Raw genomic sequence first — 14935 nt, forward strand, 5'->3', positions numbered from 1 at the left:
GAGGGGCTGTGTTTAGAACTGCAGCCTGGAGAAAGGACAAATCCTTTCAAGCTCATCTTTTCTGACCTTTGTTCTCTCTGCTTTGGGGCACTTTGATCTCTGTGAGATGCATACTCCTTCAGATGCAAGGCAGGCACTCTGCCAAGCAATACAGTTTTAAATTCCTTTGCAAACAAATAAACAAAAGATACCCTTGAAAATCCTGCTCAGCAAAAGTTCAGCTCTGAAGCTTCCTTTTTATAGATTTTTCCAAAGCGACTTATTTTTCAGACATTTGTAATATTTGGAAATATCCATAGCAATCTTCATCTCTAACTATACCATCTGGCTGCTCGACAAACGATAATTACCCTGAGTCAGGCTGATCTGGCACTCTTAAAAAATCAAAAGGAAAAAGTGGGCTCTTCACTGAAGTTTACATGACAGTTGCAAGTTGCTCAAGTGCTTCTCAAACAAAAGCAGGCATCTGTGATTTCCGCAATCTTGTAAAGGAGCCAGTGCTTCAGGTTTGCCTGATACTCACTTGAACGAGCAACCAGCCTATGCTGCTGTCCTTGTGTTGACACTCCCAGGCTCAGGGGGCCTCCTATGGGATGATTCTTTTTTGGAGAGTTGCAAGGAGGCCAGAGATACATTTCTTACTAGAGTCAAAGGAAAGTGGAGCTTGGCGTTTGCACAGTTGAGCCTCTGATAGAAAAGAACGGCCCATCATAGCCACACTATGGTGCTGGAAAGGGGGTCCTGTTCCAGAGCCTCGCCGATTCAGGGCAGGAACCGGTGAGCGTGCCTTATCCTCCCTGAGCTTCAGCTTTGTTCACAGAAAAGATGTTAACTTCACAACCACCCTCGGCCCTTGGAGCCTGCACCTCTTGGCCTGCTGGCAGAGCCAGGGGGCAGACATTAGCACACAGTCCTGGCAGCCCCTTACCGAGCAGGCTGATGCCCAGCCGGGACAGGCCTTGTCGGAGCCCTTCGCCCAGGCTCTCCGGGAGCTGCCGCCGCCATTCTTCCTGCCGGCTGTAGTGCTCCTCATCGAGTGAGAGCCGGTCCATGTTCCGGGCCAGGCTCGTGGCCAGGTTGGTGATGGAAGTGAGGGTACCTGAGGGCACAAGAGCATGTGAGTTTGCTTCCTGGTCACTTATATGGTGGACCCCACAGAAATGGTCCCTGGAAGGCTGTGGCAGAGGGGAGAGGGGTGGCGGAAGCACATCTGTGCCTTCTAGACGTGTCCAGAGGCTGAGAGATGCTGACTTCCTCTTGGGCATGTGAAGCAACAGTGTTAAGAAAATAAGGTGAAGGTTAACACTTGCTCATGACGGTGACGGCACTCCTCAAAAGGGGTAGGAGGAGTGTCTCTGTCACCAGAAAAATGCCTAGAGCTTCACATGAAACTATCATTCACTACCTTTTGATTGTCAAGGCTTGGCTAAAACACTTAGTTTTGAAGTCCTCACTGAGGCCCAGTTTTGAAAGTTAAAATATGCCTGTTCTGATTTTAAAGGTTAAGGTTAGTTGCTGAATTTTAGGTAGATTGTAAAGAAATGTTTCTACTTAAAAGTTATTCCCTCCTTATTACCTCAGTCATAGTAAAGGGAGATAATGAACTTTATTATCAGATATTCTGAGGAAATAATTATCGTGTCACAGAGAACATGTTTCAATTTGATATTCGTGATGTTAATTGAAAAAAGCGAGAACAACAAAAGGAGTAAATCATGTAAAAGCCATGATTCTGTTTTTTTCCTAAGAAAGGCTATTTCAGCATCTTGCTCAAAATATTCATAATCCCCTCTAGCAAGTCTGCATAGATCTCAATGAGCAAAATGTAGATGTCAATGGACACATTTCTGAAGCTAATGAATTAGCTCATCTGTTATGGATGTCCAGTTTCAAGAAATGGAAGATGTTTTTGCAGCTGCATCTTTACCAGTAATCTGAAAAGAAAAAAAGGAAAAAAAAAAAAAAACCCATGCCATTACATGCAAAGACAGACAGACACACGCACCAACAAACCAAATGGACTTTGCTAAGAGGAGAGAACAAGTGTAAAAAATAGTGAATCGGCAGGCTAAAATCACCGATGGAGTTCAATTTAGCGGGTGTTGGTTGTCTTATTTTAAAATAAAAACAGCAGAACCACAAAGATTTAAGTGTCAGGAGTGAGAAATCCACCAATGACTCATGTGTGAGTCCTGCAGCTCAGCTCACAGGACTCCTTGATGGCCGGGGCCCAGGGGAGCTGTCCCGTCGCTGTCCAGGGCATCTGGTTTGCTGCCCCCGCTCTTCTCTTGGCAGCCCCTTCTATGGATTATGGGTTCTCCTATTTGAAGCTCAAGTCTTCTTGAGGCCTTCTAGAGACTTCTATAACCTGTCCACTCAATACAGTTGCAGCACTGTTGACAGTAAAAGCCTCTTATGGGGCAGAATTCCTTTGCCCTGATTTCTCTGCCTCCTGCCTAGAACAAAAGGGGACTCAGACAGCCTTTGTTAGCCTCCCGGGTCACTGCCAACCTGACCAAAATATCGTCAAACAAACCCACGGATAAAACTAAAACACTCCTTGTACAGGGCAGCAGTGTGGCTTCTGTGCCTGCTGACCTATCTGAACCACAAGATGGCACTGTTTACGTGGCATGCTAGAGAAAAGCTGGCTGTTTGACTCCAAATTGGCTTCCACGTCAAAATGTATCCATATCCTTACAAAAGTTATGACAACTGTATCTACATTAAAAAAAATATGATGAGGCAACACAGTGTAGGATTTCTGATGTTTAGCAGAAGTCCTGAACACCTTTAATATTTCTGTATTTATCACATGGAATAACAGTTGAGCCAATCCTTGTTTTCCCAGTGGGAGGTTTAAAATTCTGAAGTTTCTGAAACATTTTCACACACTACACAGGCAAGCAGCGATCTGTTTAAAACATAAGACATTATATATGAGCTTTGTTACAAATCCAACATTTTACTGCAAGCTAACGCGCCAAACAAAGCTCGCGGCAAACTTAGTGCATTTAAAACTTTAACACGTTCTTTAAAAATATAAAAGTAAGACAGGAAGGAATGGAAATAAGGCATGATTACAGGAACCAGAAGAGCTACCTTTGGAAATGTGCTTTACGAATGATGTCGTCCCCCTGGAAACGCCACTCACAAAGGCTCCTGGGCCTCGCGTGAGTCCCTCGTACGGGAGCCTGAAGAAGTCGGCGACGCCATTGCCGATGCTTCGCACCAGGCTTGCTGGGCTGCCGAGGATTTCCAGAGAGCCAACCACCCAGCCTGCAAGGGACCGAAGGGAAGGGTTACCAAAACCTTCAACATTTGGGAAAAGTGACCCGTTTTCTCTGCAATTCATTTTTCACACTAGAACTGAGAATGTAATAAGCTCTTTTGGAGCAAAATATGGGAAATAACTCATTCACTGTGAATTCAGATGTGGCAAACTTTCATACTTTATAAATCAAAGTGATACTTTTGGCAGCTTCACAAATAGCTTTAATATGACTTCCCTACTGGAGCCTCCCATATTCCTGCTGAAAGGGACCCATGTGCAGGGGGACGCACGCTCCCACCCACCCAAAGAAAGGCAGTCCCTCAGGCTGCAGGTGTTTTGCAGGCTGGGACGTTATCTTTAAAGCTCTTTGGGGCACAGAGGCACCAGGATAAGGAGATGCCTGGTCTAGGGAGGAGGCCAGATGCTAAATGGGGTGTTACAAAGGGGATGTAAATTCTGACAAGGATGGAGGGCTTATTTTTAATCTTTCCCAATCCTACCGAGTTGAGTGCTTCCCTTTGGAGCAGAGCTGGAGCCAGACAAATGTCTCCTCTTCAACCTCAGGTTCCAGTTGTGTAAACTTGGTGACATGGACATACTGATGAGGTTAGCGAAGAGGCGGGGGTGTTCCCTGTGAATGTCCCTGGAGGCGACCTTTGGATCTGGTTTCCTATTTGAGCTGGGGCTTGCCAGGAGCTGGGCTGCTCAGTGGCCTGGCTGCTGTGTGCACTATCTCATGGGAATGTGGCTGTGGGGTGGACTCCGGCAAAGGCTTCTCTTCACCTTCCTCCCTTGGGGCGGGGGAATTGGGGTTCTCGCCAGAGGATTAGGGAGGTGTAGGTAAGGGCTAAGGGCTAATGAGAGGAGCATTTTGAACAGGTGACTTTCTCGGGGAACCCATGGATTTCCCCAGCCCAGGCTGAGAGGGTTGTAATGGGGAGGCTGTGGGGACAGAACCTGTGTAAGAGCTAATCCTGTCTCACCAGTAGGTTCTTGGAGCACAGGCCTGTGACAGAGATTCCAAATCACTGATCCCAGAGGGTAGGGATGGTGTGGGTGCAAAGCCCAGCCACAGCCCAAAAGGTTCTCAGGCCCAGGCCTTAGAGAGAGGGACATTCTTAAAATCTGAGCCAACCCTCTTCTCTGGAACATTAGGAAGATAACACTAGGGTTTAGGTTAAAAGAGGGAATAATTTTCAGAAGATGAATGGGAGAATTATAAATGGAAGAGTCTTTGGGTGCCAGGCACTCAACTTATTTCTCACAGACAACTATGCCAGAGAAGTAGTATTACCTCCTCTTACATAAATTCGGATTAGCTAATGACTGAGCCTCACCCTGGGGTCAGGCACTGCACTGGCACAGGGGACAGAGGAGACTCTGACATGGTACTAGCCTGTCCCTACCATCTCCTAGGCAGACAGCAAAAGGAGGAAACTGGCTCAGAGATTAAGTCAATTGCTCATAATATTCCTGGTGGTTAGACTCGTGCGCTGGGTTTCCAACCCAGGTTTACGGGATTCCAAAGCCCCTCCCGTCCGCCCACCTTTCTGTGAGCTCAGTCTGCAATGAGCAGGCAGGGTTCCATGGAAGGTTGTAGAATATTGTTCCTTGGGGGACCCTCTCTGAAGGCAGATACCCTTGAGCCTAGAATAGTTGTAAGGTTCCACCTGGAGGCAGAAGGTTGGTCTAGAAACATCTTAGTTCCCCTTCTCTCCAAAGATGCCACATAGAAATTAGAGAGTAGCTACTGTCAGACAGACATCCATCCCTCTACAGTGCACCCATTAGGCCAGCGCAGAGGGCACAGAGTGGCCGGAAACAGCCCATCCAGCTCCCCTAGCCACATGAAGGTGGGGGAGGGTTCTCCTGGATTAGGGCCGCTACACGGTGGAGGGCTATGTGCGGACCAGCGCTACTTCACAGTGGCATCTGAGCTGGCCAGAAGAGGGCAGAAAGTATCCCAGGGCACTCCTTTAAGTATTTTCCTTGAAAAGCAAATACATCCTTAACTTACTTGGGAGTTTTGTTGAACAGGAGTGTCTGTCTGGCTTCCCATCAGACTGAGACTTGGGGGTAGAAAGAGACTCCAGGAAATTATAAAGCCTACATTCTTTCCTTCAAATAGGGTTAGTTACTCATTTCTAATTAACTGTTTATTTTTAAAACCTCTTCAAGGTGAATCCATAAACTCCGCTAGAAAGGAGGGCAGGGTATTTGGACCATCGTAGTCAGGAACCCACTCATTAAGTCCAAGGACCCAGAAGATCCTGGCCCATGGGAGACGGAGATGCAACTTGTTGGCCCCCAGCCAGCCCTCTCTCTTCTTCTACGAGAATGTCAGTGCATTCCCTCTAAGTGGGAATGGTAACCCAGGGTCGGCAACCTCCTACCATCTTCTTACGTCCAACTCTTACAATCACTGCTTTCCTCCAGATAATCTTCAGATTGTCGGGGTTTTTTTGTTTTGTTTTTTTTTGTTTTGTTTTTTTTTGTGAATTCCCAACAGGCTCTAAAAACTTGGCCCTCTATATTAGAATTTCTTGTCTCAGCATATAATGAGGTTGATACAACAGCTTAGAGGAATTTTAGGTGGATTACAAAAAAAAAATCCAAACAGACTGTTCTTGTGAAAGCTCATTAAAAACATAAAACAAAACAAAGAGAGATCGTTTTTAGCGCACAGGCTGCAGGGACATGGTTCCTTGGTGCCACAGCTGAAATTTCTCTGCCAGCTCATTACACAGACGGGTGCTCCCCACACCTCTGCGTGGTGTGGGGACTGGTGCGAGGCTTACTCCCGGCTCCACGTCGGAGCTCGGTAACCCACACGCCTGCTTCTCATGTTAAAAGCAAAAACTTCCTGAAAGGGTGGCTTTCTGGAACTGTTTATAAATATACCAGTCTATTAAATTTGAAATGTTAACTGCTTATTTTTAAATGATTTCTCAGCAAGAGGGAAACATTTCTTCATTGTTGTGCAAGCTATCAAAACAATGGTTCAGGCAGGGTCTTCCCCAGATCTTGTCATTTTTAGTTAAGAGTTCTGGGTAGCCCTATTAACTCTGAATTTCATTATGGAGAAAATGTAATCTTACCATATGGCAACAACATGCATCATTCACTGCTACAATGTTAACTTCTACTGGCAGGCTTTCGCCAAGCCAAGTACAATGTTACAAAGGTTCTCTCCGGTGTTACTTTCCAAAAGTAAGACTTCAATGTTCTGTACCGAAAAGGGCTCACAACCAGCTCTGGCTGCTGTTTGTAGCTTGAATTCATAGGAACATAAGGAGACAGATTATCAAACTGAAACTGCTTTAGAGTGAATTTAGGTCAAGAACGTGTACTTTGAAGCTGAGGATCACAGAGTATTGTGAGACAACTTGGTCCTCAACACTCAACTTTTAGCACCATCCTCCCCATACCATGTTTTGTACACATATTCAAGCCACACCCCCTGCAGACTTTCCCAGCTTAGGTCTGCAGAAGCTGAGACACTTAGGTCTGTGGAGGCTGAGACACCGGCAGCTTTCTCTTCTGATTCTGTCTAGACAAGCAAGGCTGCACTGGGGAGGTAGGAGGTTCTTTATGCATCTCACGAGCAAACAAATCCTCTGAATTTCTCACCTACGGCTATTCATGAAAGACTGTAATGAAGAAAGCTAACAAACTAGAACTGGATTTCTTTTAGGCCCAGGGGCTGAGGGCCTGGGCTGCTTTTCCTGGCTGCACTGGATAGCTAATATAGAGCCTTGTACCTACAAGGCGCCAAAAGTGTTTGCTAAATGGAATTATAATTCTAAGTTATAGAACAGCAAACATATTGGCCACTATTGCTTGAGTTTATTAAGTGCCAAGCAAAATTCAGGGCACTTTATATATTTTCATTTTATCCTCTCAAAAATCTTAACAACCCATTTTATAGATGAGGACACTGAGACTTGGGGAGGTCCAATAGTTTGCCCCAGGCCTTACAGCTAGTGGTGGCAGAGTCTAGATCAAAAGCCATGGCTGTCGAACTGCAAAGCCCATCTCTTCACCTCTGCCTTCCTAAGTCTTGAGGTCGGTAAGGCACGACCCCGAAGCATTCTTTTTTGCCTAGGCTCTTGCTCATCACAGACCCTCAGCTGGTGTCCTCACCTGCTCTGAAAAGAGCCCCAGCGGCGTAGTGCATGGCCAGGGCATGGACGAGCTGCCTGGCCGTGGTGAAAACGGGTCCCCTTTCAAACACGGAGAAGGAGAGCGGAGTGTGGTCGGAGGCTATGTACAGCTTGAGGGAAGCATGGATGCTGACGAGGAGACTCACTGGCTGTATCACCAGTTTCCGTAACTTCACGGGATTCGCCAGGGCCCTGGCGTGCTGTCTGACCTGCACCGGCAACGTCTGCATACCACCCCGGAGCGCTGTCCGGTGGCCGTCCCGGTTGCTGTTAGGGAGGTAAGTCTCAAACAAAGTTTTGATGTAGTATACAAATGTGTCTTCCACATACAACCGGGCAGGTTTCAATTCAAAGCTGAACTCGTGAATGTCAAATAAGAAGCTCTCGCCCTCAGTTAAGGTGAGGCAAAGTTTGATAAAACAGTTTTTCTTGTATTCTTCCAAATCTCTGCTGGATGCAAGGAGATTCTGCATTTTGGAACAGTGAGTAGGTTCCATTTTTTCTCCCTGGCAGACCAAGACAGCGAAGTGGAAACTGGACTTGCTGTACAGCTGGTTGTCCAACTGCAGGTCCCCACAGTAGAGCCCCACATGGTAAAGCGGAAGCAGCGCCGTGGCGGGCTCCTCCCCAGGGGCCAACTGGAGAAAAACACTGTCCAGCGTGAGTCGCAGAAGTTCAGATGATGCTTTGTGGTGGGTGAGCTCATCAAACACTGCCAGGCTCAACTGAGTGATGAACATTTTAAATGTCACAATCTTCTCCAGAGTTCTAGAGGAGAAAAGGAAAAGAGCATTAGTCTCCCCTGATTTTCTTTTCTTTTTTCTTTTCCTTCCTTCCTTCCTTCCTTCCTTTTCCTTCCTTTTTTTTTTTTTAATGACAGTATTAAATACCTCCTGATGTCCCGTCAGATTCTCATAAGAAACAAATAAGAACTCAACTTTCAGTACATCGTGTCTGGACAGAGCCAGTCATACTCCACAGCATTGGGGAATGCTCCCAAAGGGACTATTACAAGTTCTTGTCATGTTTCTCTATGTGTTTCTCTTATCAACACCAGATTTTTACTCCAAAATCCTTCTAGTCTTTGTGTACTAATCCTCTACCATAATCATCGCAAGGCAGAAAGATGTAATAAAATAACCAAGACTCCTGAAACTGGAAAAGTAAAGCAAGCAGAAGAAAGCCTACCGTGAGCTCCCAGCACACAGCCCGTCCGCCAGTGTCCCAGCCCGCTCGCCGTTTCTAGAGCTCAGCCACACACATCGATCTGGGCACTAAATCGTGCTGCTCTCACCTCCTCAAGGTTATCCCTCATTTTTCATCATTCCTAGCAGCTTATAAGCATGCTGTTATTTCTCCTATCTTAAAAAAACCCCTCTTGTAATTCCACTATCTCCTCCAGCTACCACTCATATTTCTGATCCCTCTTACATAAAAAATCCAAAGCGTGTTCTATACACAACGTCTGCTATTCCTCTCCTTCCATTCTCTCTTAACCTTGCTCCACGCAGGCTTCTGCTCTCCCCCAGTGAACCAAAGCAACTCTCCCCAAGGCCACCAGCGACTTGTGTGTGGCCAAATCGAACGATGGACTTTCAGTTTGGGGCTCGCTCGACCTAGAATGGCATAATTCCCTCCTGCTGGAAATACGTTCTGTGTCCTCTCTCGGATCTTCTATCTCTGGTCACTCACTCTCAGTCACCTATGCGACTCCAACCTTTTCTCCCAGAACTCTAAAGTGAAGGTGCCCAAGACTAATAAACCCTTCGTCCTCGTCTCCATCTCCACTTGCTCCCCTTGGAGACCATGTTCAGTCTCAGGCTTGAGGAGCCATCTACATGCTGATAATTTCCAAAGTCACTTTGTTAGCCTGGAACCGCCCTCCCCTGAACTCCCATCTTATCTACGTAACTGCCTAGCTGCACAGTGACTTGCATGTCTAAAAGACACTCAACTTGTCATGTCTGTAATCAAACTCTTGATCAAACTTACATACAGTCTTTCCCAACTCGGTTAATGGCGACCGCATTCTATCAGTTGCTAGGCATCTCCTTGATGCCTCTATTTCCAGTACTTATCCAATGCATCAGGAAAATCCCATGGGCTTTTCTTTAAAAGGATATCCAGAAAGTAACTATTTCTTACCACTCCCACTGATACTACCATAGTCTAAGCCATCAGCATCTCTACTGTGAATAACTGTAATAATCTCCTAAGTAGTCCCCAGCTTCTACCTTTGCTTCTATACAGTCTATTTCGACAAAGCAGTCAATAATCATCTAAAAATGTAGGTCACATCATGTAACTTCTGTATTCAAATTGCTCCAATGGCTTTCCCATTTCACTCAGAATTAAAACTAAGCCCTACACATTGTGCTCCTTTCTTCTAGCCCTTACCTCTGACCTCGGCTACTACTTTCACTCTCACCCACTCCACTGGGCTCACACTGGCCCCTTCCCTGCTTCTCTGACATGCCAGGCACACTGCTTCAGACCCGTTCAGAGGAAAGCTCTTCCTCTAGATTACTAGATTACATTACTAATCTCCTGCTTTCAGGTTTTTGCTCAAATGTTAACCTTTTGGTGAGGCTTACTTACACCAGCTTTTAAAAACGATATTCTCTCTGTCTCAATGCCTGGCACTCCTAGTCTTTCTTACGGGGCTCTGTTTTTATATCTGCAGAATGCCGACCTTTACGTTTTTATTATAATAAAACAAGTTTAGATTTATGATTACCACAGAATCTCTTTTTTAAATTATGTTTATTCTTTGTCCTCCCATTCCATGCCTATGAGACTGTGGTTTCCCCAGGAGCCAGGATTTTGGACTTTTTATTCACTGATGTATTGCTATCCTAAGACAGCACCTGGCATCCAGTAAGCACTTGACAAAATGTTTGTTGAATAAATGAATTCTGTTTTACTATTATTTTTTTACAAACACTTCTGGGCAAAGAAAACATTCTACCTAGCCTTGTCGGAAATATTATAAATTCAAATTAATAATAATTTGACAGGGTCCAAATTAATGGGTTCCTAACCATGTATGAAAAGAAACTTTTTTTAAAAAAGGCTTAAACAAATGTATAAAAGCTGGCATCATTATTGTATATTGTTAAAATTAATACCAATAATAAATGCTTATGATTACAAAATTAACTTTTACTGTGGAAAATAAAATACAGAAAATTATTAAATAATAATCACTTATAACCTCATATCTATTAAGTTTTCTTTCTTTTCTTTTCATGCTTATTTCTAGGTATATTTTCTGTGTGTGTGTGTGTGTGTGTGTGTGTGTGTGTAAATGTGTGTGTACATGTATTTATGTATGTATATGTACATATGACACATAACTAGGGTCATATTTATATACTCAATTTTATATTGTTTTCTCTATTTTAGGTTTCTCATATACATTTTTCTATTCCACTATAATCCTCTAAGCCTATTTTCTGTGGATATATTATTTATGGTACATTTATGTATCATCCATTCCCCTAGTGTTAGGCATTTGTACTCTAAATATTTTACCATTATAATTGGCAACAGGATTAATATCTCTCTGCATATATTGTTGCCTATATCTCTATTATTGCTTTAATTCTTAAACTCTTAAAATTGGAATTTCCAAGCCAAAGAGCTTTTAAAGCTCTTTATACATATTGCGGAAAATGGTAACAATTCACACTTTCACAAGGACTGTGTATGATGAAATTCAATTATTAATTTGATAAGTAGTATCTTATTTAATTATGCATTTCTTTGTTTATTTATATTTCTTCTTTCTTGAATTTTCTGTTCATATATATGAGTTCTTTTAAATTAAGGATATTAACTCTTTGGTTCATGTTTCTAAGATCTGGTGGTAACATTCCGTTTGAATGGGGGCAATGTGGCTCTAAGAGGTGAATATATTTTTGATGTAGCTCTAAGTCCAATTACTAATTACTAGGTTGTCATGTGGATACAGAAGTATTAATTTGCATTTTATGCTAATGATAATTATAATGTATATTTTCAGATGCAGGCCTTAGTTTGTAAATCAGTTTGTTAAACTTATCACAGAATAACCTGAAGGGGTACCCAGGTAAGATGATAAATTGTTACCTGTTTTAGGTATGATTTAATGTTAATAACCATACCCTGATGGATTACACAATAATTAACCAAAAGCTTTAATGTATATATAGAGATGACAAAGAATGGAAAATAATAGGTCTACAACTTCATAATGGAAAGCTTACTATACTACTGGGATAATAATTAAAATTACCTGTTGGTATTGGTTAAAATAGGTCCGGCTTTTCCTTCTGGGGCCACAGTGATGAAGACTGTGCCACACTGATGGACAATGTCCACATATACATAGCCAAAGCCAGTCAGGAACACAACCTGCAAAAAGAATATTCGAAATCTGATTTAAAAGAAATAAGAAACACTACTGAAATCGCTGACTTTAAATGTCTCAAGGTCTGATTCAATACCACAAACACTTCCTGGTTATATTTCTTTATATCCATAAAGGCTGTTCAGCTGAATTGAAATTAAGAAAAAAAAAAGAAAGATCAAATCCAGATTTTTCAATATCCAGCTGTAAGGTTCACAGAAAAAAAAAGATGGATGACGAGGTATGAGTATCTTCATTCTCTGCTTCTTTGCAATTGGCAAATAACTCTGTAAGGGCTGGAGCCCAGCTATGGGTCAGCTTTATGTGTGCATATGAATCTCTGTGGAAAAGAAAACAAATCTTTAAAACTCAGGACTTGAAATGCAATGTGCAAAAAACTTTCAGGCTCTTGAATGTTGATTTACTACTACAAGGATGCTCTTCTGTGCGGGGACAAAAACACCCACCTCCAAACCTCCAACAAGGCATGTCACCATTCTCCCAAGGTCCTTCACATACCTGTAACTAGAACGTCAGATAACTCCATTTGCTTGAAGTCCAAATTAATTTTCCTACTGTGAGAAAGTGGACTAAGACTTAAAAAAAAAGTTCTATCTCAGAAGCCAGGTGCCAGGCCAGCAGAACAGATGTCCTTTCAGCCGTAAATACTGAAGTTGCTTAAATGGATAAATATTTGAAAACAGAGCAGAACTATTTGAAAAACAACTCCAAGAACATCATGTTCACAGCCAGCATTACCTGAGGCTAGGGGCAAGAACCTCCTTATGTTTGGGAACATTGATTCTGATGATTTGCAGTATCAGTTCAGTCCAAGTCTGGGCCTTTATTATTGTTAGGACAGCAAATAAGAAAGACGGAAAATTCCTGGATGAAGGCACAAAGCTAGGTGCCTGACATGTAATGAATGTATTCTAATTTAGACCAAACGAAGAGTTACCCGAAGAAAGTGCACACAGAACCACAGGAGAGAGTCACAGACTCAAATCTGGAAGCGACTTCAAGGTCACTGGGCTTTTTTCTTGTATAATAGCTCCCCCTTCAGAAATCCCACCCATTTCCAGCATCCTAGGCACCTAGATGTCATCTCTGCCTCCTCTCTCTTCTCATCCCCTGCAGCCCAGGAGTCATCGGAGCCTCCAGTTAGTGCCTTCTTTTTCATTCTACAACCACTGTTCTAGCTCAGGTCTTTGTCTGCCACTCAGCCCTCTCTGTGCCTAGAATATGCTTTTCCCCACAAAGTCCTTCCAAAATCCTATGCATCTTAGCACAGATAGCTTAAGGACACTTTTATTCCATGAAGGTATTCTCTGATTTTTCTATTCCTCTCCTCAGCTGGATACCTAACACTTGCATTCCCATAGTACTCGGACCCTTTTTCTATTCAATCACAGGTGGTATTGTTTGTATTACAGTCACCAGTTCATGTACCTGTCTCAATTGTCAACTTCTTGAGGGCAGGAGTAGAGTCAATCTGTATTCTCTATGGACATGTTTCCCAAATGGATTGCTTTGTAAAAATATGTTTTAAAAGACTGTATCTTAGATTTGCCCTATTTGTTCCAAGGTAAGAACTGAACTTGACTATGATAAAATTTGGAATGTAACCAAATTAAAAAATGACTCAGCTCACGAATCTCAAACTAACAAGTATTCTTTGAGAAATACATTTATAAAAGCCATTATTTTATATGACATGAAAGTAAATCAACTGCTTTTTTAGGCTTATAGGTATGGGATTATTCATTTGGCACAAACCTTTTTAAGGCCTTATGCTCCCACCTATACTCCCTTTTCTCAGTGACCGTCCATAACCTCAGTGCACACCCCAGGGTTTTTGCAGAGACTGTTAAAAACCAGAACTACTACCCCTTCAAAGGAGGGAAGGAGGGGATCAGAAGAGGGAAAAGTTGATGGTTTCTGTTAACTACACAAAGGATTTTTGAAAGCAAGCAAATGAACCTAAACATTTAAGGTCCTTTTTTCTCTTCTGGAGAGAAAGTTTTGCTGAGTGTCCCTTTCACTCACCATTGGAATAGAAGCAACACAGACCCTAATTCTTGGGAGCCTATCCTTGTCTCTTTTCACATGTAGAGAAACGAGTCCCAGTGCCAAGCCTTTAGAACAGTGGCAGCTCTAGATATTAGGGAGTTAGGTGACTCAGTGTCAGAGAAATTAGGCACCTATAATAAGATTCCCCAGGAGTTTCAAATAAATCCTTGTTTTGGTCTGATGGTTTGATCATTCAGCCATTCAATCAATTATTTGAAACTTAAAGAGTGCTTACAATGAGTCAGTCACTGTATTAGACACCGAGCAAGAAGATATAACCGCATTCAACTTGCTTGCAGCTCAGCTTGTGAAAAAGCCAAGTCCACAAATAAGAGGATAATAAATAACTAACAGTTCCAGAGCAGAGATGCATATAGTGCTTCTCCCTCTCAGTGTATTAACCATCATGGTTTCTGTATAAGCTTATGAGGACAATGGTTTCGTGTCCATTTTTTTTTTTTCAGTACTTATAACCAGTGCCTGGTACCCAATAAAGAACTGAATGAACACTATCTCGATGTGACCCCCGTGGTAGAGACTTCTAGTGTCCACCCACGTCCAGCTGCCCTCTCCTTCCAGGCATGGAGCAGGATTTTCCATCAACCTGTGTCCTGCAGTGAATTTGTAAAACAGATCCCCCAAATGACAAACACTGGGCACATGGCATGAGCAAGAAGCAAATTCTAGGATTATGACAGGCAGCATAACCTAGCCTGTCTTTACTAATAGACAGATATTGGTGAAAGAAGCAGGGTTCTAACAAAACCCCAAAATCTGAGTCCTTGGCTTAAAATATAAATTGATTTTGAAGGCTACAATACCAGAGATTCATGTTCTGAAGTGGCAAAACATTTAGTAAAACAGCTGTCTGATAATACTTAGGAGGTCAATCATAAGTCTAACAAATTTGCAGCTCTAGAAGATGAGGTTTGAAAACAAAACATTAGTAGTATATGTTGGTTAATGTTGGTCGTGTCTGGCAATGTATTATTATTATTTTTATTATTTTCATGGAGAAGTGATTTATTTAAGGAAGTT

General features: G+C 42.8%; 1 protein-coding gene across 9 annotated transcripts in view; it reads right to left on the minus strand.

Moving 5' to 3' along the window:
• Window positions 1-14935, minus strand: part of VPS13B (vacuolar protein sorting 13 homolog B) — a 685469-nt gene that overhangs the window by 13398 nt on the left and 657136 nt on the right. For all 9 annotated transcript variants that reach the window (XM_039853834.1, XM_039853836.1, XM_039853835.1 and 6 more), the window contains 4 exons: window positions 11714-11832; window positions 7418-8205; window positions 3103-3279; window positions 929-1099 (listed from right to left, as the gene is read on the minus strand). In XM_039853834.1, coding sequence (XP_039709768.1) covers window positions 929-1099; window positions 3103-3279; window positions 7418-8205; window positions 11714-11832 — 1255 coding nt within the window. The remainder of the gene's footprint in view (window positions 1-928; window positions 1100-3102; window positions 3280-7417; window positions 8206-11713; window positions 11833-14935) is intronic.

The sequence above is a fragment of the Pteropus medius genome, unplaced genomic scaffold (genome assembly GCF_902729225.1).
Source record: "Pteropus medius unplaced genomic scaffold, Ma_sr-lr_union100, whole genome shotgun sequence".
In the NCBI taxonomy this organism is placed as follows: Eukaryota; Metazoa; Chordata; class Mammalia; order Chiroptera; family Pteropodidae; genus Pteropus; species Pteropus medius.